The 23,614-nt window shown below is 42.8% G+C and overlaps 2 protein-coding genes across 7 annotated transcripts in view; both read left to right on the forward strand.

Moving 5' to 3' along the window:
• Positions 1 to 7,934, forward strand: part of lrig2 (leucine-rich repeats and immunoglobulin-like domains 2) — a 15,210-nt gene extending 7,276 nt beyond the window's left edge. For 3 of the 4 annotated variants that reach the window (XM_081717746.1, XM_027023127.3, XM_081717747.1), the window contains 6 exons: positions 629 to 910; positions 1,047 to 1,490; positions 2,219 to 2,371; positions 3,193 to 3,333; positions 3,593 to 3,856; positions 4,026 to 7,934. In XM_081717746.1, the coding sequence (XP_081573872.1) occupies positions 629 to 910; positions 1,047 to 1,490; positions 2,219 to 2,371; positions 3,193 to 3,333; positions 3,593 to 3,856; positions 4,026 to 4,192 (1,451 nt within the window). In that variant the 3' untranslated portion in view covers positions 4,193 to 7,934. Of the gene's footprint in view, positions 1 to 628; positions 911 to 1,046; positions 1,491 to 2,218; positions 2,438 to 3,192; positions 3,334 to 3,592; positions 3,857 to 4,025 lie in introns of those variants that run through there. The other variant, XM_035524217.2, reaches the window with a different exon arrangement.
• A 1,706-nt stretch (positions 7,935 to 9,640) lies between these two features.
• Positions 9,641 to 23,614, forward strand: part of magi3b (membrane associated guanylate kinase, WW and PDZ domain containing 3b) — an 84,133-nt gene continuing 70,159 nt past the window's right edge. For all 3 annotated transcript variants that reach the window (XM_081717512.1, XM_035524432.2, XM_081717514.1), the window contains exon 1: positions 9,641 to 10,792. In XM_081717512.1, coding sequence (XP_081573638.1) covers positions 10,486 to 10,792 — 307 coding nt within the window. In that variant the 5' untranslated portion in view covers positions 9,641 to 10,485. The remainder of the gene's footprint in view (positions 10,793 to 23,614) is intronic.

Genomic DNA, 23,614 nt, shown 5'->3' on the forward strand with positions numbered 1-23,614 from the left:
TGTTAAATGTGTCATCATTTGCCTGAAGCATGTGGCATTCTATTTATTTGCTACTAATTTATTTATAATTGGTAATTATGCTATTATCTTTTAATTAAACAGTTTGTGAAAGCAGGATATCTCAAACAGCCTCTACCTCCAGTCTTTTGAAGCCATTTTTCTTTTGCTAAAAATGGAAGCTTTTAACTTGGGTATACTGTCTAAACATATATGTATGTATACTTCTCCATAAACAAATTTGGCATAAATGGATTTTGTTTGTTTGAAGTGTATCTTGAAGAATAAAAAAACAATCCTTTTTTTTTTTTTTTTTTTAATGGAAAGAACTATGTAGTGGAGTAAAAACCTTTGGACTTGCTTTTCCTTTAAGAAAGTTTACTAGGACAACATGAGCCACTTATATTTTGAAGTCTGCTAGAAATATCATTTAGCCAAATAACAATATTTGCCTTTAATATTCCTTCTAATATTTTGATACTAAACTTCTGTAGGCTGTTATTCCTGCTTCAGAGTCTATCAGCTTTTATCAGTCAATATGTGGCTTTATTTAATTCATTATACTGCAAGTGTTGTGCGTTATAACTCAGCCTTCTTGAGCCTATGTATTGACAGTTTGCCTTGTTCCCAGAGCTGCCCTCATTTCTCAAGACACCCATGGACCTGACCATCCGCATGGGCACGGTGGCGCGGCTGGAATGTGCAGCTGAGGGCCACCCTCCTCCCCAGATAGCCTGGCAGAAGGATGGCGGCATCAACTTCCCCGCTGCCCGCGAGAGAAGAATGCACGTCATGCCAGAAGATGACACGTTCTTTATTGCAAAAGTGAAGACCGAGGACATGGGCGTGTACAGCTGCACTGCTAAGAACGAGGCGGGCAGCCTGTCTGCCAATGCTACACTCACTGTACTAGGTACGGGGTGTACCTCGACTCACTAACACTAGAGATTTTTAGAAGGCAGTTATCCAGTGCATATTGCACAAATATGTATAAAATGGGTTGCTGAGCCATTAGTGTCTTGACTATATTTTTCTGTTCCTCCCTGCAGAGACGCCATCATTCCAGCGCCCCCTAGAGGACCGTATGGTCGCACGTGGCGAGACTGCCGTCCTCCAGTGCATAGCTCGCGGCAGCCCTGCCCCCCGACTCAACTGGACCAAAGATGACGGCCCGTTGTTGCTCACGGAGCGCCACTTCTTTGCGGCAGCCAATCAGTTGCTCATAATCGTCGATGCCAGGCCAGCAGATGCGGGAAAGTACACCTGTATCATGTCCAACACTTTGGGCACAGAGCGTGGCCACATCTACCTCGGTGTCTCACCCTCAGCCAACTGCGACCCGGTGGGTGGAGGCTATGACCAGGACAGCTGGACCACGGTAGGCATCGTGGTGATGGTGGTGGTGTGCTGTGTGGTGGGCACCTCGTTGGTCTGGGTGATAGTCATTTACCACATGCGACGGAAGAGTGAGGACTACAGCATCACTAACACGGGTAGGTGGGAACTGGAGTCCTCCCGCAGGTCCTCACACACTGCTTTCGCAGCATGGCTGCTTGTGCACAGTGTAATGGAAAGCTGCAGTTACAACCCCATTATCTTCAGTGACGTGCGCGGAGACAGTGACTGGCATATCCATGAGAAGTAGCATCTAAAGTCACCTAAAGTTTACATTTTCATCTTTGGTGCTTTTCTCAGAAAGGAGAACTCAGTCAGGCTTAGTCAGCAGCAGAGCTGAATGCGTCTGTTCAGAGAAATAATATGTAACGCTACACAGTTGCATAATGATCTTGGTTAGCTTTCTTGGATGGAGCAACTAACGGCTTAAGTTTGATGCAACAATGACCAAAGAAATAAAACCATGTATGTAAGCAGGTTCAGACCCTATCTGTCTCTGAAAGTCAGTGTGATTGTTGGAAAACCAAATAAGCAGTAAGAAGCTAGAAGATTAGTAAAGGAAGGTGAAGGGGTAGTTTTGTGAAGAATCGCATTCTGCATCTTCTAAATGTTTCTTCCTTAGTTTTACACTGGAGCTCTGAACAGAAGTCCATCTCAAAAATCACTACACACCGGCTCCAAAATATAACTGATCTAAAGTTATGCAAATAAGTTACATCCATCTTTTGAGGGTTTCTGTAGATAGCAGTATTCCATACCTTTACACTTGTAAGCAGGAGTAACTGCAAATGATCTGCGGCGTTACTAAATTGGCCATGTGTTTCAGATGAGATGAACCTGCCGGCGGACATCCCTAGCTACCTGTCCTCTCAGGGAACGCTGTCCGAGCCTCAGGAGGGATACAGCAACTCGGAGGCAGGCAGCCACCAGCAGCTCATGCCCTCGCTGCCCAACGGCTGCGCCCACAAGGGCACAGATGGTACGGCCAACCGCTGTGTGTGACTGAGGATGACAAGAATGAAAGGCAGCATGCCGTTCCAGGAAGGCCAGTAAACCACGTGTGCACTCGTGTGAACATGGTTGGCTTGTTTTAATACCCTTTTTCCTGTTTATTCAAGTTATATGAACTTATTAAAGAGCTCTGTCAAGTCAAAATAGCTAGCTAAATCCTATTAATAGAAGCACAGATGTTCCAACTTGAGTAGCTTTTTAACTGGACAAACATGGCAAGCGACTATCAATGTGACGTGGCTCAGTCAGTAGCCTGTGATTTGATTAATGATCAATTTATAATAAATCATTGATTTTGACCCGTACAAGTGCGCTATATTCTGTGCACATTTTGTATCTGTTCTGTTCTTTGTAAAAGCAGTTCATGCTTCATTGCTGTTAATTCTGAATTTTCAAATATTCTTTCAGGCTTTTTCCTTTTGATACTATAGCAAATAAATTAATACAACAAAGGAATTGAATGGACAACTTTACCACTGATGTTGATAAGATAGCTCACTCATTACTGTGTTTGTGCTTCACTTTTTATGGCATTCTAAAATCCTAAATTCTTCATGTTTAGTATTGCATGGCTATGGGTTTTTGCAGATTGCTGTTTTGCCTGCCTAATACAATGTTACTGTAAAAAGTTAATCTGCCAGCTACTGTTCACTGGAGGTGGTTGAATAGTAGAGAGTTAAGATTTTTCAGTAACTGGACTTGACCACGTTTAAATCTGAGAACTCTAGATGCTAACTATTCAGTGTGCTTTCAAGCTGGCTATTAGTAAATTCTGATGAATTCCCACAGGTGTGTGTTATCGAGAGATGGCTGCAGAAATGGACTCGGAGGCCAGTGGAATGCTAGGAAACCGTGTTGGGTCTCTGTTTGCTGGGCACAGCAGTTTCCACCCAGGAGAACCTAGGGAGGGATTGGCACCTGTGCCTAACGGTCAGTTAGTGCCTGTGTGTGTGTGTGTGCGTGCCCGTCTGCCTATCTGTGTATGCCCATCTGTCTGTGTGTGTCTGTCTCTCTCTGTGTGTCCGAATATTTTGGATTCACTTTCTACAGTTTTGATCTAGCAGAATCTATGCCTGAATGACACAGAATCTCTGCATGTTTTCTACTCCAGTCTGGGAACAGCTTGAGCAGGACTGGGTGTACAAAGCAATTTGCTCTTCAGACGCAGTCTCCTGTCTGTCCCCCACAGGTGGTGCTGGGTCATTGGTCATCTGCTCGGACTGCTACGACAACGGCAACATCTACTCCCGTACGCGTGACTACTGCCCCTATGCCTACCTGGAGGAGGAGGGAGACGTGCTGGCTTCTCAGGAGCCCCGGGATACACCCGGGTGGGCCGAAGGCATGCAGCACTGTGACGCAGCGGTGGACAGCCAGTTCACCCAGCAGGATGCTGTCGCCTTTCTCACTCGCCATGAGCCCCAGCGGCATCCCTTGCTCCGCCACAACAGCGGTCAGAGCCCAGCCAGAGCAGATATGGACAGGCCACACATGTTGATACATAACCAGGGGAGGGCTATAGGGTGCATGGACACATTGGCTGTTTCTATGGTCTTTTACAGTGGGATGTGTTGGGTCTCTGTTCTCTTCTCATGCTGTTCCTTGTTTCTTTCTCTCTGCAGATGTTCCCAGCAGGTCGTTTTGGGGTACAGCTGAACCCCATGCTCCCGTCCTGTCCCAGGGGCCAGTGCCTCTACAGAAGCCTCGTTCGGAGCCCTCTGCTGGGGATGTGCTAGAGGAGACCTTGTACAGGACTAACCCTCAGGACCATGGCCAGCCTCCCACATAGAGCCTGCCCACCACCCATCTTTTACAAAGCCTGCTGTGATGCATGGTCAGCCCCTTCCCCACCTCCCTCTCGCTGTGCCCTTAAATCCCACTACCTCCTGAGAAGACACAAAAAAAGGCCTCTCTCTTGTGTGTTTACATTCCATCCCATCGCCCTGTTGGAAATTGCTGGGATGTGTGCGTCTGGTGAAAAAAGAGGGGGGAAAAAACAACTCCCTAGGACATGGTGGTGATCAAGTTTAAGTTGAGGCTCTGAATGTGTTTCAAAGAACTTCACTTGTCCTGCCTTTATATGTGATTCCTAGGCCCCCCTGCCCTTTACCTGAACTTTGGGATAGATGAGCTATCATGTGTATGCCAAAGAATTGAGTGCTGCCCTGGCTCTACAAAAGGGCCTGTTTGTGTACAGATTGTCAGGATCCTACCATGCTTATCAAAGTCAGGAGTGGCCAACCCACCTGTCAGTCATAAGAGTGATCGACTGGAGAATAATATCTGGTCTGCATTCCTGTTCCTATTGGTCACGTCAGAGCTGGTGGTATTGGCCCATAACTTATTCCCTTATAAGGGTAGAATGCTGTTTCCGTCCTTCTGCCACAGTATTGTAAGCTGAAATGCCTGTTTGTCAAAACTTTTGTGCTGTTCACAAAGGCATATGCGCGCGCATATATAAAATCTCACACAATATATATACACACACACACACACACACACACTTTTTCCTTTCTTTTTTTTATTTAAAGGAAGGCCACTATGTCGGACAAAGATATTGTACTTTTGACAATCGATCTTTATGCACCCCCCATACTGGCTCTATCTATTTCCATGCTCTAACATCTCGTCACTTGCGATATTAGTGTTTGCATGTGCATTGATTTTTATGCAGTCCATTTTCCATTTCTCAAAAGCTCCACTCAATCCTCCTCTGTGTGGAAGCTTAGAGACTCCCCCAAAAGAGCATGAATCAGGAGTCCCTGTGCTTTTGAATATATTTATGAGTGCATATATAATAATGATTTCACCATGTTATGCTTCTCCCATGCCTATTAAATGCTGCAGACATAATGAAGGAATGTCTAGCAGACAGCTTCAGTTGTTTGGATGTGTATACAGTTTTATGAACTTGTTTTAAAAATGGTTGGCTAAGAGATCTAGGCCTTGAGATGAGGTGTCCTCCTAACTCTTAAGTCTGTTGGCAGATAATGGTCCCTGGAAGTTTTTGCCTAAGCAGTTCTCTTTAAAAGACCCATTATGACTGTATCCTTGCTAAAATTCAGCAAGAAACAGAACATCTGAGGCATCTTTGTGAAGGTCCCTGTCATGTGACTGGTAGACTTGCACAGGATTTGTTGTGGCAAATCAAAGACTCAGCTGTTTTGAATGTCATTTAAACTAGGAGCGCTGTTGTGTCTTATTTGTTAAGAAAGAAGCAGATCAGTTACTCTTATGAAAATCTGGAACCATGGGTTTATCTCTGCTTTCCAGTTACTGTCTGATTTCATTTACTCTGCCATTGTATGAGTATTTTTAAGTCCAGGCTCATAACTTTTCTCCAGACCATCCTCCCCCTTCTTTACCAGAACAGCCCATTCTGTGCAAGTAGGTTTCTACATTTGCTGGTGTATATTAAATGAGTTGGTAACTATACACCAATTACTCTTTCAGTAAACTTGCCAATATAAAGGAGTTGTTTTAGAAACATCACCCAGAGCTTTAACTTCTTGAGTCTGTGTGTGCATCCCGGTTTTTGTGGCGAGCAGTCTCATGTCGCCAAGTGCTTGCACTTCATCTCATTGTGAATCTCCTGTCTGAACTGGCCTTTAGTGAGTGATGTTACAGCCTGACTGATATGGAAATGCCTGCTGATCACTCATGATAGTGAGTGATACCCACCCTGCATTCATCAGGGTGTGGATCTCACACATACAACACTCCGCTTGCCTTCTCATAGATCAGCAACTGGGTGCCCTCGGTTCCTTCTGTGGCTTCTTGAAAGCTTGCGCAGACTGCTGCTTGGTGGTGGTGTGCTGTGTGCTGGGCACCTCGCTGGTCTGGGTGATGGTCATTTACCACATATGCTGCAAGAGCTTGGAATACAGCGTCACCAGCACGGGTAGGTGGGAAGTGGAATCCTCTCAAAGACTCTTACACCTCTCTAACAGCGCGGCCACTTGTGTGCTGGAAAGCTGCGATTACAAAACCATTATCTTCAGTTATGTGCGCGGGGACAGTGACTAGATGCTACTTGTCATGGATACGCCAAAGTTAGCTGAAGTTCATGTTTTCATCTTTGGTGTGTTTCTCAGAAAGGAAAGCTTAGGCAGACTTAGTCAGTAGTAGAGCTGGGTGTGTCTGTCTTCCCGAGAAATGACTAAATAATGTGCAACTCTACACAGTTGCATTACGATTTTGGTCAGCTTTCTTGGAAAAGGAGTATCTGTCTCTGAAAGCAGAGAGAAGCTAGAAGATGACAGCTGAATTGTTTGTTTTTCTCCTTCAGTGTTTTGACCCTGACTGTTTCATTCCAAGAGCATTTAAAAAAAATTTTTTTTTAGTTTTAGCACTTTTTTTTTTTTTTGGTCAACAGATGATTTTTCTGTGCAGTATGTTTGGTTCGTCCTACCTGGTACAGTTCTCTAATGTGGTCCCCTATGACTGGTTAAATTGATCTGAAGTGTGTGCACGTGTGCGTGCATGTACGTGTGTGCAATATGAGAATGTGAAAGGGGACATAACCAAGCTGTAGGTGCAACTGAGGTACTCTTAACATGTAATTGTGAAATGTGTATATTGTGAAGTGCACTACAGCCTCCAGTCACTACACTTAATTACAGTATGTATCAGTTATGTGGGTACTTTCCATTTCTATCTGGTGAAGTGAATATGCTGTTGGTTAGTGTAAAATGTTTAGTAATATTCTATCCAGGTGCCACATTTTCATATTCCGCTTGAAATTGCTTTACTTTTGCAGCTTACATGTTCTCATTATTTTATGTTCATTCATTTAAATATAATTATGTTTTTATATTGGTTTCTGTTGAACGCTGTCTCCCTGTGGAATGAGACGTATTAGTTTTCAAGCTGTTTTATGATTTGCACATGGTTCTCTTCCCCCAGTCAGCCCTACATCCTAGAGCAGGCTAGCCCCTGTTGCTAAGCAATGGGATTGACTTCCTGTCCTTTTCCATCAACGGCAGGCAACTGGTGTGGGGCATCAGAGGCTTTTGCTGTGTTTCTTCCTCTGTGTTAAATCTGGATCTGGGTAATAGCTGTAGTGTGTAAACCTTCACTCGCACTCACTTTTGCTTTTAAAAAATGATGGCAAACTCAATTCCGGTTATATATGTAAGAAACACCAAATAATTAGGCATGTTCTTGGGTAGCCTTAGATGTTAATTTAAAACAGACTTTTCTTTTAAGAGGTTGTCCATTAAAAGGTAATTAAGTTCTGAGTTTGCCTTTTATCTGTGTGTTTTCATTCAACGTTTTGAAGTCAGTTGGAATTGATTTTGCACCAATAAATCTCATTCACACGACTCCTGCCAGTACATCTTTTTGAATTGAGACCAAAGTTCAGCATTAATGCTTCCACACTATTTCAGTGCTGCTGTTTTCTCTTTTTGTTCGTTTTATTTCTGATATTGTACCTGTACATTCTGTAAAAGCATGTAAAAAGAACTTTGTTTCATAATGTTGAATATTTATCTGACATTTAAACAATAAAATGTAAATTCTGAACTGTACTAGATCTGAAGCTGCAGATTGCTGGCTGAATGGATGTAAGATGTTGCTGGATGTCGTGCGAAGGATGCTAATATGACACTTTTCTCCTCCTTGTTCTGCACAACACTGAAATCTGGCTTCTCTACCAGCGATGTGGTAGCTCCTAGCAGTGTGATTTGAATTAGGTCAGCAGTGTAGAAGGAAAAAGTTCTGGCAGGTTTAAAAGAGTTTAGACATTTGAATCCTACTAAACGCCCCAGCTGGCAGTTTTCATTCCTGGTTTGTGTGTGAAGAGCTGGCATATTTTGGGTAATGGGATCAAAGAGCCTACCTCATTTCTGTTGCTAACCCATGCTGCTGGGTCATTAATAATGCATGCATACACTGTTCACCATGGGCTTTATTACCATCATCAACTGGGAATGTAGTACACCTTTTCATATATAGCAATGTGTCAGATTTGCATAAATGTACCCTAAATGCTACCCTGAATCGTAAGCAACCACTGAAAACTTTGAGAGAAATGTTCATGGGGGCAGATCATGGAAAGTCAAGTTCATTTTTATTCTGAAATAGGCTTAGTTGTGAATCTGAGAAACCATCTTTAATGTCCAACATCTTTAATGTTTGATGAACCAACTGTGATCTGAAAGCTGCAGCCTGATTATTTGCTTCAAATTATCCATTATGCCTGCAACTTGCACATTTGAGACAGGTGAGTCTGTGCTTGAGGGAGATGCCACTCTTGTTTGTTTTGAGTTGGCTTTCCATGGGGTTTTCAGTTCTAAATGTGTGACTGCTTGAAACAAGAAAGGAAAATTGGATTTGTGCTCAGTCTTGCTCATCCATCGTTAATGCACTGTTCCAGCACCCCCTTTTTTTTTGTTGTAATACATGCAGTAAATTCTGGCATCTGCATGACTCCAGGGAACAAATTGTCCAGTGGCTACTGCGTAACATAGCCGTGCTTAAGAGCTCTGCGCTGAGAGGCATTAAATTGGGCTTGCCTTTACATGTCCTTAATTAAGCAGAAGATTAAACTAATTTACAGAGTACCATATAAAATTAGCAGAGGTTTGTCTGAGTGCCAGAGGAGTGCCTCATTAAGTCACTACAAATTGGAGGATCAGAGGTCTGTTTTATCAAAAATAGTAGCCCTTGTAGTATTTACGGCAATGGACCATAAGATGGCGCTTTCGAGCATCTTATTTGTCTTTACTGAATTTTGCAAAGATGACGCTTAAATAGCTTCTTCCAGTCAAGAATAATGATTTGATAAGAACTTCAGAAAAATTACGTTTAACTTTTATTGAACTAAGTTTAGTGGATTACTGCGTATATTTGTATAGAAAGATTGTCAAATTGCACGCGGTATCTGAATTGACCGTGATGCGTTCAAGCTCTAATAAACTATTTCCTAAGATGGATTTTTAGGTGGTACTTTTAAAATTTTGTTTTCAGTTATTTGACTGAAAACAGTGTTTATATTTGTCATGCTTTAAGTGTAGAAGAGCTGTGAACGGGAAATGTATCCGAAATGATGGTAGTTTTACATAAGGTTCCTAGAGTCTGCAAAGGATGCTATTTCACATAATGGACCACCATGGACCACCCAACCATAGGCTACATTTGCTATTATTTTCCTTGCGTTTATTGGCAGGCGCGCTTACACCGACTCGTTTCAGTTGAAGTAGTTGAACGTCTGAATCAACTGCGAACGCCCGCAAATAAAAACATCGCCTATGATGAGAGCTGTAACGACAGTTGCAGCGCACAGAAGAAATGCAAACCCTAGGAATAAACCGCATAGCACAAACGATCGCTTAAATGTATGTTCGGAGTCAGTTCTGGTATTTGGCAGGAAAACGTTGTCAGGTGCGTAGAGTTGAGCGCGTCGCCAAGAATGCAGTCGCGTCTGCCCTACGGATGCGTGGGATCCGAGAGTGGTGAAACGAAGAGCGGAGGAAACCGTGTCGCCTACTGCTAGATATCCGAGGATCGTATTCTTAATTTAGCAGACAACTTAATATCAACAGTAACGACATTTTATTGGCGCGATTGCCTCGCGTTAATGACACTCACAGGATCCCTCATTCAGATGGGGTACAGCCTACCGGGTCTTGGCTACTTGATGCTCACTAGATTACAAAACGAAGGTTGCAAGTGGAGTTACGGAGGAAAACAATATTTCTTGGGTTCGCTCTTCAGTTTTGTTGTTTATTGCTACTGTTGTGAACTTGACTAATGTCATCAAACAGTGGCCATATTTAGCTGTCGCGTTTACCCGCATCAACAATGAATTTCCACTAAAAGGGGATATAAAAGGTTCGTATAATGTTTTCAGATCACAGTTATTTTCTTTTGTCGTTCACTGGCGTTCGAAAAAATGTGTCTTTCGCATTTATCACATTATGTAGCTGGACTCAGTTTTAAAAGACTTAAAGACTGCTCGATGGCGTTCGTGTTTGCAAGATCAACATCTGCGCGCTACCGTATCCATAGCCGGTAGGCTAACCGACACCTGGATCTTTAGTCGACTGAAAGTCAATACGGACTAAGAACGAACTAACCATGTCCAAAACGTTAAAGAGAAAGAAGCATTGGTCTACCAAAGTACAGGAATGCGCCGTTTCGTGGGGAGGCGGCGGTGAGTTCGGTGCGGTTGTAGAGGTCCTTGGAGGCGCCGAGCATGGAGAGTTCCCTTTCCTCGGACAGATGAACCTAGATGTGCTCGCGTGTCATGTTGGAAGACTACCGTACTACGGCGACGTTTTATTGGAGGTGAATGGGACACCTGTCAGTGGACTTACTAACAGAGACACACATGCTGTTATCCGACACTTCAGGGAGCCCATTCGTATTAAGACCGTCAAACCAGGTGAGGGGCTTTTTTTAGTTGTCATAATTTACCGTTGACAGCAATAGTCCCATGCATGCACACATTACCATTGTATTCAGGCAACAGTTTCAACAAATTTGCGATACACTCCGGACATGCGAGCACATGTCTGGATACCTTTGTGACCGATCATAACATCAGCGGGGAGCTGTGGTTATGGGTGTGGCTATAAGCCAAACGAAGACTTTCCCTTCCTCCGTGATCATTTGTAACCTACGCTCCTGTCGTCCAGGTTGCGACCAGGTTCACGCCACATCTTTGCGTTTTCCCGCTCCCACCGGGCTGATAGGTTTCATGAAGGGCTTACCTGGAGTGAATCAAGCGTGTCAGGTGTTCAGGGAAAACAGAACGTGTAGTGTATGGGTGTACTCACTCACTGTGAGCGGGGCTCTTGGCTCAGATCCAAAGACTCTAAAATAGATCCCAAATCTTACTGCCTGCCTCTTCAAATAGAAGAGTGATGAGGTTACTGTAGCTACATAAAGAATCTAGAAAATATATATATTCCAGTTTTTTCCAATGCCTGTTTTTCTCTTTTATTTTATTTTATTTTTCTTTTCCACTCCTAACTGGCAATAATGGGCCAAAGTTGACAGTGAATAGTGGACTATAAGGAGCAAAAATATTTAAAAGGTAATAAACATTCAAATAGAAGACAAATATTGCTTGCAGCAAATCACCAGTTTGCTCAAGTACACTGACACCAAACATCACTGGCATGATTATGTATTTTTGCCTTATGTGGTGGTGTGTGACTGCTAGCTTCATAATTCTGGTCTGGTTTGTGTTGCTGCAGTTTGTGACATATGCCACTGCTCTTGCCGGAATGATCTGGTGCATGTGAAACGTGTTAGACCTGCTCCAGCTGCCCATAGGCTTTGCCTCCGGCCCTGTGAGGTGTGGATGGTTCTGACAGTGGAAAAAGAGACTTGTTACTATGGAGACATAGAAAAGAGTTGTTAGTAGTGGTAAAGTAATGTGGCTGTTGCCATGGAATGGGTGAATGAGAGTGTTATTACAATGGAAATTATCAACAGAATGAAAAACGTTTGTTTCTATGAAGGGGGAAAATATTACTCAGACAGAAATGGGCACCATTTTTTTTTGTTTGTTTGTTTGTTATATTTTGTTCTTGTTTTTTTTTTAGCAACACCTCACCATGAAAGAGTTTCACTGAATGAAAGTGTGTTAACAAATGGACTTTACCACCAAGGTTTCAGGAGTTTGGCAGCTGGGCAAACCATTGGACAGTGTATTACACCGGCAGTTTTTTTGTGCATGTCTTGAGCAGAATAACTGGCAAGAAAAGCAAGATGCAGATGTGTGAGAGCATGTGTGGGGAGCGATGGGCAGCGCAGTTGAGAGCATGCATGAACAGTGATGGGCAGCGTATTTGAGAGCATGAGTAGAGAGAGACAGGCAGCATACTTGAGAGCATGCATGGACAGTGAAAGAAAGCGTAGTTGAGAGCATGTGTGGAGAGCGACAGGCAGCGTAGTTGAGAGGTAAGCCTTTGCCAGGCTGCAGGCTAGCCAGCAAATCACCTAACCCACCAGCTAAGTTGCTGTCTAGATCTGCTCACTTCCCAATCAGTGAGATAATGATGCTACATGCAAATGATTGAGAGCCACTAAACAGTGATATTGTGTACCTTTTAGTGTAAACCTGGCATTACCTATTATCAGTCCTATAGGATGTTTCTTTGAATATAATACATTTTGCAGTGTTGTGCTTATAATTTAGAGGAAGTTGAGACTAAATTTGTTGCATATTCAAGGAAACAGTGTTAGTCTACATTTATACATTTATATATAATATTTATATACAAATTTATAAAACTGCAGTAAATAATTCAGTAGATTAATGGTAAAACAGGTAATTATAACAGCTTTATAATAACACGACAAATTGCATACATTTAAATCAGTCTGTTGTTGAGCAGGATTTACATACATTTATATTCATTAGTATCATAACTGGACAACTTTGGGCAAGCATGCCTCTAACCTTATATAAAAACTATTATAAATCACTAATATTATGTATCCCCAAATATATTCTCTGACCATCTTATAATTCTGTACCTTTTAATTAAAAAATGCAACTCTATCACAAAAAGCAAAAATCTAAAAGTAAATAAAGTGAACTGCAAGTGTACTACAACAATTCTACTGCATTTCCTGTGTTCAAAATATTGTTCGGTAATAATGCCATAATTATAGGAAATAGGTTTCTCCCATTGCTGCAGTTCTTTAAGTTAATGCCCTTAAGTGTAGAGAATGCATTTTGGTCAGGATGCTATTCGATTCTCCATTGTGGCTCTGTAAAAAAAGGCTGTTTGTACTTGCAAGTGCCACACTGTTACTGTTTTATCTGGATTTTCTTTCTTTTGTATGACATGCCTGTCCTTTTACTGTGGATAGTGAGTGACATAAGATCTTTTCACATGTGAAAAGGTATAGGTGCTGTTTGGAAGTATGTGAGCCCAAGGGAGGCTTAACTGGGCTGCAGATAAATAAATAGGAGTGTGAAGCATTATGTTAGTGGCAGCTGAGACCTGAGCCGTGTGTGTGTGTGTGTGTGTGTGTGTGTGTGTGTGTGTGCGTGCCTGCGCATGCAAGCATGGTTTAGATGGCACTCACGTGCTGACACTGGGCTCACCACCCCTGTCTGCTTACACCACCTCACAGTAGCACCCACAGAGCAAGCTGTTAGGCTGCCTGTTACCCTTGCTCACAGGCCAGGCCACCATGCTGGAGCTGCACTTGTTAGACGTGCACGTTCTTGCTAGAGCAGCTCCTGGCACTTGTGTGCGTGCTGTGTGTGAATGTGCATTTGTGCAAGAGCGTGTGCATGTGTGTGTTGCTTGTGCTTCGGCCTCATTCCTAATTCAACATGTGTAAATAATTGATGTGAGTAGGATGCTTACAAACACAGGCGGAGAGATAAAGACTGTCGAATCAGCTTTGAACAGGAAATGATGTAATAGTTTATGTTGTGAAAAGTACACTGGCAGTTGTATCAGACATTACCCTACTCCCAGACTTTCCCCAGACATTCTGCCTGGAGAAAAGGATTCAGAAGGTCTGGGAATGCTTCTCTGTAGAGCAATCCTGACTCCCAAACAGAATACAGAGGTGTGTTAAAGTGCATCACTTACCTGACGGTGCCCCTTCCTGGCCTCCCTCAGCCCTCCATCATCCACATGGCGGGACAAGGGTTTTCTCCAGCCTCTCTCCTCTGACAGCAATTTGTACCAGGGATGAAAAACTGCTTTGTCCACTGTTTTTGGCTGTGGCTTGAAGCTCTTCTGTTATTTGTGTTAGGCATACACAGTACATAGGAACCCCTAAGCATCATATCTTGATATATTTCTTGAAGAAATTCTACCTGACGCTAAATAAAATCTAATTACACTAATTACTCAAAGGCAGGTAGCACAGTGCAGTATGTTTTGGTAAAGACAGTGATATTTGACATATCTAGGTAGCTGGAGTTTCTTACATACACCTCAAGTGCCCAGTGCTTTGTGGCGAGCATTCCCCAGTGTTGGCACAGGCAACTGTGCATGCCACCCTGCAAGTTCTGGGCCTCAGTGCACAGGCAGGGAAAACGTGCTTGCATGAGCAGACTCGAAGACTGATGGAATATACCAGAGTGGAAAGCTTCTCATGGTATACCCATATCAAATGGCAAAAGTGCTACTGTTAGAATGAAGATAAAGCATAAACTCCAAAGCTTGCCTTCTACATAATGTAGTCTGGGGGAATCTCACCATACTGCTCTGCCTGTATCTTGTTTTCTGTGTCATCTTCATCATAAGGAGGGGAGCAGGGTGTGCACCTTCAGCAACAGCCTGAGCCCTTTGATATGGAACGACAGCCAAAGCTCTGATTAAAAACGTGCAGCACCGTGAATTAAAAGGTTAGCAAGGCCCTTTCATCTAGGCTAATTTCGGCCTGTCTGTATATAGAATAGCAGAGAGCTCAGAGGCACAGTAAGTCACGTGAAACGAGGCAGAGCTGACAGGTTTGCATGACTCCTCTCTCCTGCATGTGTGGAGAAGTGGGTTCCTCAACTCAGGTAGGACCAATGGGCTACATCTCTTGCCAAAGCCAGCTTGTTTGGAGTGATGTTACTGTGCATCCGCTTAATTGTCATGGATATGGCGTCTGGTATGCACTGATTGCATTATGTATTACACAGTGAATAAGCAGTTAATGAGAGGCCTGGAATGAAGAGTCATAATCATATTTCCTCATCATGTGTTTCGATCATAAGCCATGGTATAATAATAGTAGCTGGCAATGGATGAAGTTTGTAATCCTAAATTTTAAAGTTTAATTATGCTTCAGACATGTTAAAGGGGGTATCTGTACCAGATCCATAATTTACTATGTGCTCGCTTATTGTGAGTTCACCTTGGAAGAATTTCACCAGCATGTCCCCAGGCCAAGCTAGCCGGACAAAGCAAGCTGCCGATGAACTTGCATGGAATGTTCAGCTACAAAAAACAGCATTCCTTGACATCACTTCTCATACCTTAGTGCCACTTTCTGTTTACGTGGATAGATTCACCATTCCAAATCCAGAGGTTACTGTTGGGCCATTGTGATTTCTGCCATCACATTATTTAAAAATGGGAAACAAAAAAACATTTCCCCTAGGTGAACAGCTTGCTGCTTTACATACACTCAGCCCCATCGTCAGCCCGTGCAGGCATCCGTGCCTATAACGAGGAGCCAGGAGACGGCAGGCGGGTGCCCCTGCAGTGCCAGAGTCTGGCAATTAGAGGGCCCGTGTCCCTGGTGCCTGGAGCCCTCTTCTCTCTACTCCCCCTCTCGCCACTCGCCTTTATTAGTGTTGCCCACCCTCCACTGCTTCTTCTATTTTACTTTGCTCTTACCCACCTGCCTCCAATCCCTGTCCTCTTCAGTGCTAATATTCCATCGCCCTTGAGTCAATGCCACACCAAGCACCTCCACTGACAGTGAGCTGGGCGCCCTCACCCAGGCAGGGCACTGATTGGGAGTTCAGTAATGAATGCAATGCGTTACATCTGTGTTGATGTGATCAGGGAGGGCCAGAATTGCATTTATAATATTTATATATAATTTTATATTTATATATAATACTGCATCAGTACGAGTGATTGCCTGACTGAGATGGCTTATTGTTGTATAATAAATGAATGTGGGTGAATATTCCAGATAACTGGAGCTGAAAAATGCTTTTCCTGATTCTTATTTCATAAACGCTGATCTTTCATAGGATCTAAAGCTTGGTGGCTCTGTATAATAACTTGGTGATTGACGTTATCCTGTTTCAATGGTGCTCTTGGCATGTATGTTGCAAGCATGTTTTTAATACATATTAAGACCAGTCTTGGATTAAATAAACTGTGTTTCTGCATTGAAAATAATTTTAGTCTTCTTAAATCCAGAAAACTGACTTTGGATCTTTTGCATATCAAAATTCCTTTCATATCTATCATGACATACAGAATTTGTCTTAGCTGGAAATGAGACTGAGAATTACCTAGATGGACAAAAGTAATGTTTCATCAGTTCCCATATTAGTGGGGACACATCATGCATACAGTTTGGAATAATACATAATATTTTGAATGCAGCATGAATTTGCAGTATTGCATATATTAGAAATATTAATTTCTTTCTTCCCCAAACATCTGCAACACCCCAGTTGAGCTTTTTTTAATCTTTAAATGGATTTGGTTTCACATCTGCATATTGCAATGGATGAAATATTACAGGACTGGAAAAAAATAACATTTGGAACAACAGAATATCAATTAAATCTCAGTATCCACTGTTATCTTGTGCACGTGTCCCAGCAACTGTGTGTGAGCGGATTAAAGTGGACGCCACATGGGCAGGTTATTTTAACCAGCAGCTGGATCCAGAAGGGTTTACGATCCTTTAAGAGTGCAGAAGTAAAGCAAGAAGACGTGCAGGTTCCACTGGTGGGAAAGCTGCCACTATTCCTGAGTCAAGGAGGAGTGTTATGCCTATCAGGATTCCTCCACACCTGCTTGGAACTCCACCCTGCTCCACCCATGCCATTCCTCTGATCAGTGCTTTCACCTGTGTCTTCTTTGCGTCGCCTTCTCTGGCTGGCTGAGTCTTTGCAATCTTGATTATGTTTGGCAGGTCCAGGTTGTCCTGGTTTCCATGCTCCTAGCTTGTTCTATTGTCATTCATTTCACTACGTATCTGGATTTGGATTATGATTATGGATTTCCCATGTTAATGTTGTCTGGGTTTTGCAATGGGTTTTGACCTCTGTTTCTAGTTACTGCGATGATTAAAAATGTCCTATTAAGTGCACCTCCTGCAGGGTAACATAGCAGAGAAGGATAATACTGGGTGTGCTGAAGGTTTTTAAGAGTCATAGCAGTTAATTACAGATCTTTACATGTCGGTGCATAGAAGGTGTGTGGCGTTAAAGTGAGTAGCAGGCGTGGTTGATGAATGCAAGTGGGCAGATTGGAATAAGTGACAGGCATGTGTTTGTTGGCAGGGCAGTTTGCTGTGCTAAAGATGTATATGAAACGAAAGGCCTTCGGTTCCGTTCACTGCCCAGAGAACAGGAGGAGAAAGCCATTGTGAAGATGAATAAAATGGTAAAGCTGGAGATGAAGGGATTCAGCAAGGGTTGGGAGGTGGGACAATTTGCTTTATGGATTGGTGCAAGGCTGGTGACTGGATGAAAAGTGCTCTCTCTCTTTCACCCTTCCATTCTTCATTTGTTTGATTTGATCGCAGCCCTGGGGAGATTAACCTCCTTGAAAAAAAAAACCTGGGTTAGGTGTGTACAATTCACCAGCCACTCACTTAAGCACACATTGTTCACTATATAGCTTCATTATGGCGTCTTTCTGCGATTGACAAGGAGTAGTTTTTTAAAGAACATTTTAAAAAATGGAAAGCAACCTCAGAATTAGAAACAGACCAAAGTCATGTGTGCCAGCAGCACTCCTGTGTGTGAGAGGACGGTTGTGCTCATTGTTATGGTTGGCACAGCAACAGGCAAGATGCCAGGCCAGTCCCCTTGGCATTTCATCTTATTCCCCCAATGCCCTGCTTACTTATGCACCACCATGGCTGGACAACAGTTCGGCTCTCTGAACAGTTGCCATCACTGTCCAGTGTAATGCTAGGAGTGTGTGTGCCAATGACGTGTTAGAGCTGAGACTGAAGCCGTCCTTTTTGCATGCACTTGCACCTGTGTCTACAGTCATTGCTCCATAAACATGTACATGCCGAGGATAGAGACACTGTGAAAGACTCGCTGGGCTCTGGCACCCGTGTAGCAAATGCATCATGACCAAATCAATAAGACACCATGCTTATCCTGACCCTGCATTAACCACCGTGTGATGTAAAGGGCCAGTGCATTCAGGCTCTACCTCTCTCTTGCACACACGCATGCACACTCACTCGCTCAGACACACATGCTCATACACATACAGGGCCTGGGGATTACTGGGTTGTTATGTAAGGTGCCCCCCCCTCCCACCAAATGCAGTTGTCCTATTGGGGGCATCACTTTCGAGCTGCATGTCATAGTCTAATCCGGATGGCTCTCGCCTTAGGCAGAGACAGAGACTGATAGCTTGGCTGACACAGTAAAGCGGTATATGCTTTTGGCAATGAGAGTCGGACACATTGGGGTCAAACCCTGTACGTTCTTAGGGGATTCGATAGACTAGATGTTAAGCTTGGTAAAGACTGCTGATAAACCTCTCTGTACACTTAAGATATGTTGTGATCTGCCCTCATTCAGGATTTCTACTGTTATTGTCGCAACTTCTCTGTTTGATTCTGTGCCAAGGGCCTATTTTAGTCTAATTATTATGTGTGATTTTTCATGTAGCATTACAAACATGGTTCACCACCATTGTCTATGGTCTGAAAGAATGTACTTTATAACAAAGTAGGAGTATTTCTAACACTGACTCTGTAAATAAGTTTCTCCCTTAATTGTATTCAGCAGTTTAACTGAATGTAACTGTCTAAATACCTTTGTTCTTACATATAATGATAGTCCATAATAAAGTCAAAATCATGTATTAATGTAAAACAAAAAATCTTTCCTACTGAAACTAGTGTAAAAGATTAAATATAAATGACCTTTGACATTTTCAAGCGTTGTTGCATCATGATGTCTTGGCAGTCATCAGCGGTTGACTCACTTTATTTTAGGTGTGTGTGTGTGTGTGTGTGTGCTTGTATGACAGAGAACGAGAGAGAGCATGTGTGTGCTCATATTTTTGCTCCTTTCAAGATATTGCATATTTTTTAACAAATGTGACTAGCACTTGGAAACGATTGCTATATTTAGTACTGCCCAACATTTAATTCTGATGTGATTACTGTATTATTATAATGATGCATAAATACTTAAATATTTAGAAAATATATAAATATTTACTTAAGTTTAACTTTGCATGTTTGCATAATGTAGGTTTTGCCCCTTTGATCATTTACGAAAGCATGATCAGGAACAAGTTCCATGACTAGGTTACTATAGCAGCATGCTTTAGTGTCTCTGTTGCTTTAGCCGCCGTCCATTGGATTTCAGAACTGATTGGCTGAATTAAGTTCTTGGGCACTTTGTAATAACCAGTACACATTGCTCTTTTGATGCAGTGGCCAATGATTTCACTGGCTCAAGATTGCTCAGTGCACAGAGCTGTGTGGACGAACAGAGAAACTAACTGGTGTGACAGGAGCTCTCTCTGTGTGATAGCCACAGTGTCAAAGCCAAGGATTAGAGAGAGAGAGAGAGAGAGAGAGAGAGAGAGAGAGAGAAAGAAAGAATATTTCACAATCAGCAAGTCAAGCGGGTACTTTCTGGCTAGTGGTGTCTCTCACACACACACACACACACACACACACACAAAAGAGTATGTCTGGAATCTCTCCATAATCTCTCAATGTGTGGCATGTGTGTTTGCGATTAAAACCAGTCCAACCTGAATGAGAAAGGAATGAGAGGTGTGTTTTTCCCCTTGAGAGTTCTAGGAAACCAGATGAATTCAAACTTCATTTTTCAACTTGGTGTTGAAGGAATGTGCCCTATACTCACAATAGTGAGCCAAATTAAAGATCCATTCATTTATTATGGGGCATTTGAACATGATCTTGCCCTCTTTCTATCTGGGGAGACTTGATAGGCAAACTGGCATTTGATAAAGTCCATTTCTCTATTTTGCTAAAATTTAATGGCCTGGCTGGTGATTAATAGCACTTAATGAGCAAATGTATGAACAGAGACTTTTCTTGCATTAGTTCAAAACACAAGCATAAATCGAAGACATTTGTGTTTCACTGAAGTCCATTAAATCACCAAACCATCTGGAAAACCACTTTTTCACCTGCTGTTTAACTGTATAAATACAGCCACAAATCATAAGTATGAGAGGATCCGAGTGAGTGGTAGCATTCTACTGTTTTTCTTTCCCTGTGTGACTGGTGTAGAGCAAGCAAATTACCTGTGCCACAGACTTCCCACAGTGATGAACATGCTCTTCTTGAGTGGAGTTTCATTTACGACCATCCCATGAGATCTCAGCTAGGGTCATTAGTATTCTGATCTCTCTCTCTCTCTCTCTTTCTCTCTCCCTTTCCCACACCTCTTTCCCACTGCTCATTTAATTTCTACACAATTCCTCCATCACACATGCTACTTTCCCCCCATTTTGGAAGCACATACCTGCAGCATACATCACCCTTTGGGTTTTTGCCATTGCATGAGCTTTCATGGCAGTGACACAGGGCTGCATGGACTAGACAAGATGTCGTAATCAGATATGACAAAACACTTGATCCTTTCACATGACATAGTCCACGACATGGAACAAAATAATGGTTTTACATTTTTACTGTGTGAAAAATGACTGCTCCTTGAAAACTGAAACTGAGGTGGTGTCTGATAAATTTCTTCACCCACAGCTAGAAAACATATTACTGCTATATCATTTTGTGAATGCCATTACTGTGATGGCAAAGAACATGGATGTATCAAACAGAACTAACATGTCACACTTGGCATTTTGAGATTGAGGTGGCATAAAGCCGTGTCAACAAAGCCTCTCAGGTATAGGTCGTGGTGACCTCTGATAGTCTGATTTAAGGTGAAATAGCCTGAGTAGCCTTGTTGAGTAATGGCTGCTGTAAATTGCTGGTTCTGTGGAGGACTGACCAAGTCGCTTAAGGCTCAGTGGTGGAAGCCATTAGCTGACCATGCGTGAGCTGGTCACACATGGTGGCGGTGTGCTCAGCTCATTTAGTGCACGGTTGGACAGTCATGTGTGAGAGGCCAGGCAGGACGAAGGACGAAGGCAGATAAAGCTACACCTGCGCCAGGCAACACATCTCATGCTTGGGGTGAAAAAATATAGCCTCTCCCTTTAACTTTCAACCTAGGACACTTTTGTTCACACAGAATGCAGGAGATGAACAAGGAAGCCCCACAGGCCCCAGGGCCACCCTCCGCCTGCCCCTCTCGCTTTCTCTCTGCTGTGTTTCTGGCCAACTGTTCTATTATAAGGTAGAGTTTGCATTGAGCCATCAGCTGCTGCAGCCTGATCCAAAGTGACAGACCACAGAGGCAGCCTAGCTTTCCGCTTCAAGTGCTCTGCCTCTGTATCCCTCTTGTCTTTCTCTCACCATCTCTCCCTCTCTGTCTCTCTCTCACCAGCTACATAACGCTCCCTGCTCTGTCTCTATCTCACTATCTCCCTCTCTCCCCTCTGTCTCTCTGACCATCTCCCTCTCTTCCATCTCTCACTATCACTCCCTCTGACTCCTCTCTCCTCTGTCTCTCTCACATCTCTCTCTACTGTCATTCTCACCTTTCTCTCTCTGACCATCTCCCTCTCTCCCGTCTCACCATATCTCCCTCTCACTCCTCTCTCACATCTCTTCCTCTCTGTCTCCTCTGTCACTCTCACCACTTTCACCTCTCTCCCTCTCGGTCCTTCTCTGCTGTCAACTCCTCTGTTCTTTTCTCTTAGACCCCATGTCTCTTTGAACTGAATGGCATCCTTTTGGCTTCACAAAGCCAGCTTTCATGATCAAGAACATGCGCAATTTCTCAGCTCCTTTACTCATTTTTGTGTACATGTGACATATATACAGCTTTAGCAGATCCCATTCAGAGTCAAAAGGTCTCCTTGATGTGTTATGTGTGTATGTATGTTGCTATGGGTTACAAGCCAAAGGGTGAAGCAGAGGCCAGTGGTGCTAAAAATGTTTCTTTGTGTGCGTTTGGCTGTGTATGGGTACATGTTATAATTATATGGGTGCATGTTATAATCTTTTTCTTTTTTCAATGCATATATTATGTTTAGAGTTGTATGAGGCATGAGGAGTAAGTCATTTTCCACATGACAATTCTTCTTCTTTGAAATATGTCCAAATCTATTTCTCCATATACTATTGCTTTTGCAAGGAACGGGTCCCCTGCTAGCTTTCATTAAGCGAGATATTGCTCATCTGTATGATGCTGAAGGTCACGAAAAGCATCTGTGCAATAATCCCTCTTTAAGCACCAATCAAACACACAGATGACTGTATAGTGCTGTCTGATAGGACAGTAGATGAATGATCACTCTTAGTTCAAAATTCCAGTCCACTGAAATAAAGATAAATGAGAGGTTAGTGTGTGTTTATGTACTCGTACCTGGAGTTTTGATATGTATTTGTGTATGTGCACAGGTGCATCAGTTGTGTCTATGTGTTGACTTTGGAGTTGTATGGGTAATAATATATCTTAAACCAATACCACATGCCTGTGTGTATATGGTGTATTCTAGAAGTAGGTGTAACTGTGCTTTTTCAAATTAATGAAGAGTCAGTGCACAAAATTTCACTTTTAGATGGATTTTTCTATGCAGAGTTCTTCAAAGTTATAAAAGGCACCTTTTTTTTTCAGGGATCGTTTGTAATGTGCATATATCTTCACATTCAACCTGTCAAACCTGTAGAGTTGCCGTGCTTTAATGTTAGTATTTAGTTAATCAGTAGTTTGCGCACATTCCAACACACAACCAGATTTCCATCAATAGCCTAGTCCTATTCCATCTAGTCCTATTCCATCTAGTCCTATTCCCGTGTTTTAGTATGGACGGAGCAGAGGAGATGCTCGAGGCTTTGTGATCTGTCTTCACAGCTCCCACCGATGTAGCCTTGGTTGTTGTAAGGTTCAAGCATCCCGATCCTCTCACACACACACACCGTCCAAGTCGTGTGTTGCACTATTTTGACATTCTCTCGTGTTGGTATAGCTAGGCCACTCTGTTATGTAAGATTATGTCAATACAACTCTTTCATGTCTACAAATTCTTTTTCTAGGGGAACTTGATGCACACTGCGCGTCTACTGTTGAACGCTTACGCGCTGGGCGACAGCACTTTACATGGTGGAGATTTATCGTTTGAACAGTATCGTTCCCTTCCACTCTGGCAAAGTCCTGCAGAATGGAATTGATCTGTTTACAACTATACTGACAAAAAAGCAGCAGCTTAATTTGGTCAGTTCTCTTGAGAGTTTAGTGAGAGAGCAGTTTCAATATAATTTAACCTTTAAAAAAACTAACCAAAAAAACCCCCCAAAACAAACAAAAACCCTAAGAGTTAGTTTGGTGGAAAGGTTCCACCACCTGGATGTTCAGATTCCTAAGAGTCTCACCGTTACAGTCCGTGAAGTAAGTTCTACACATTAGCAACCTTGGAAAAACGCTTGAGACCCCGTCTGCTAATATTAGCAGTCCAAT

Source organism: Electrophorus electricus, chromosome 7 (assembly GCF_041902795.1).
Source record: "Electrophorus electricus isolate QZ-2024a chromosome 7, ASM4190279v1, whole genome shotgun sequence".
Lineage (NCBI taxonomy): Eukaryota > Metazoa > Chordata > Actinopteri > Gymnotiformes > Gymnotidae > Electrophorus > Electrophorus electricus.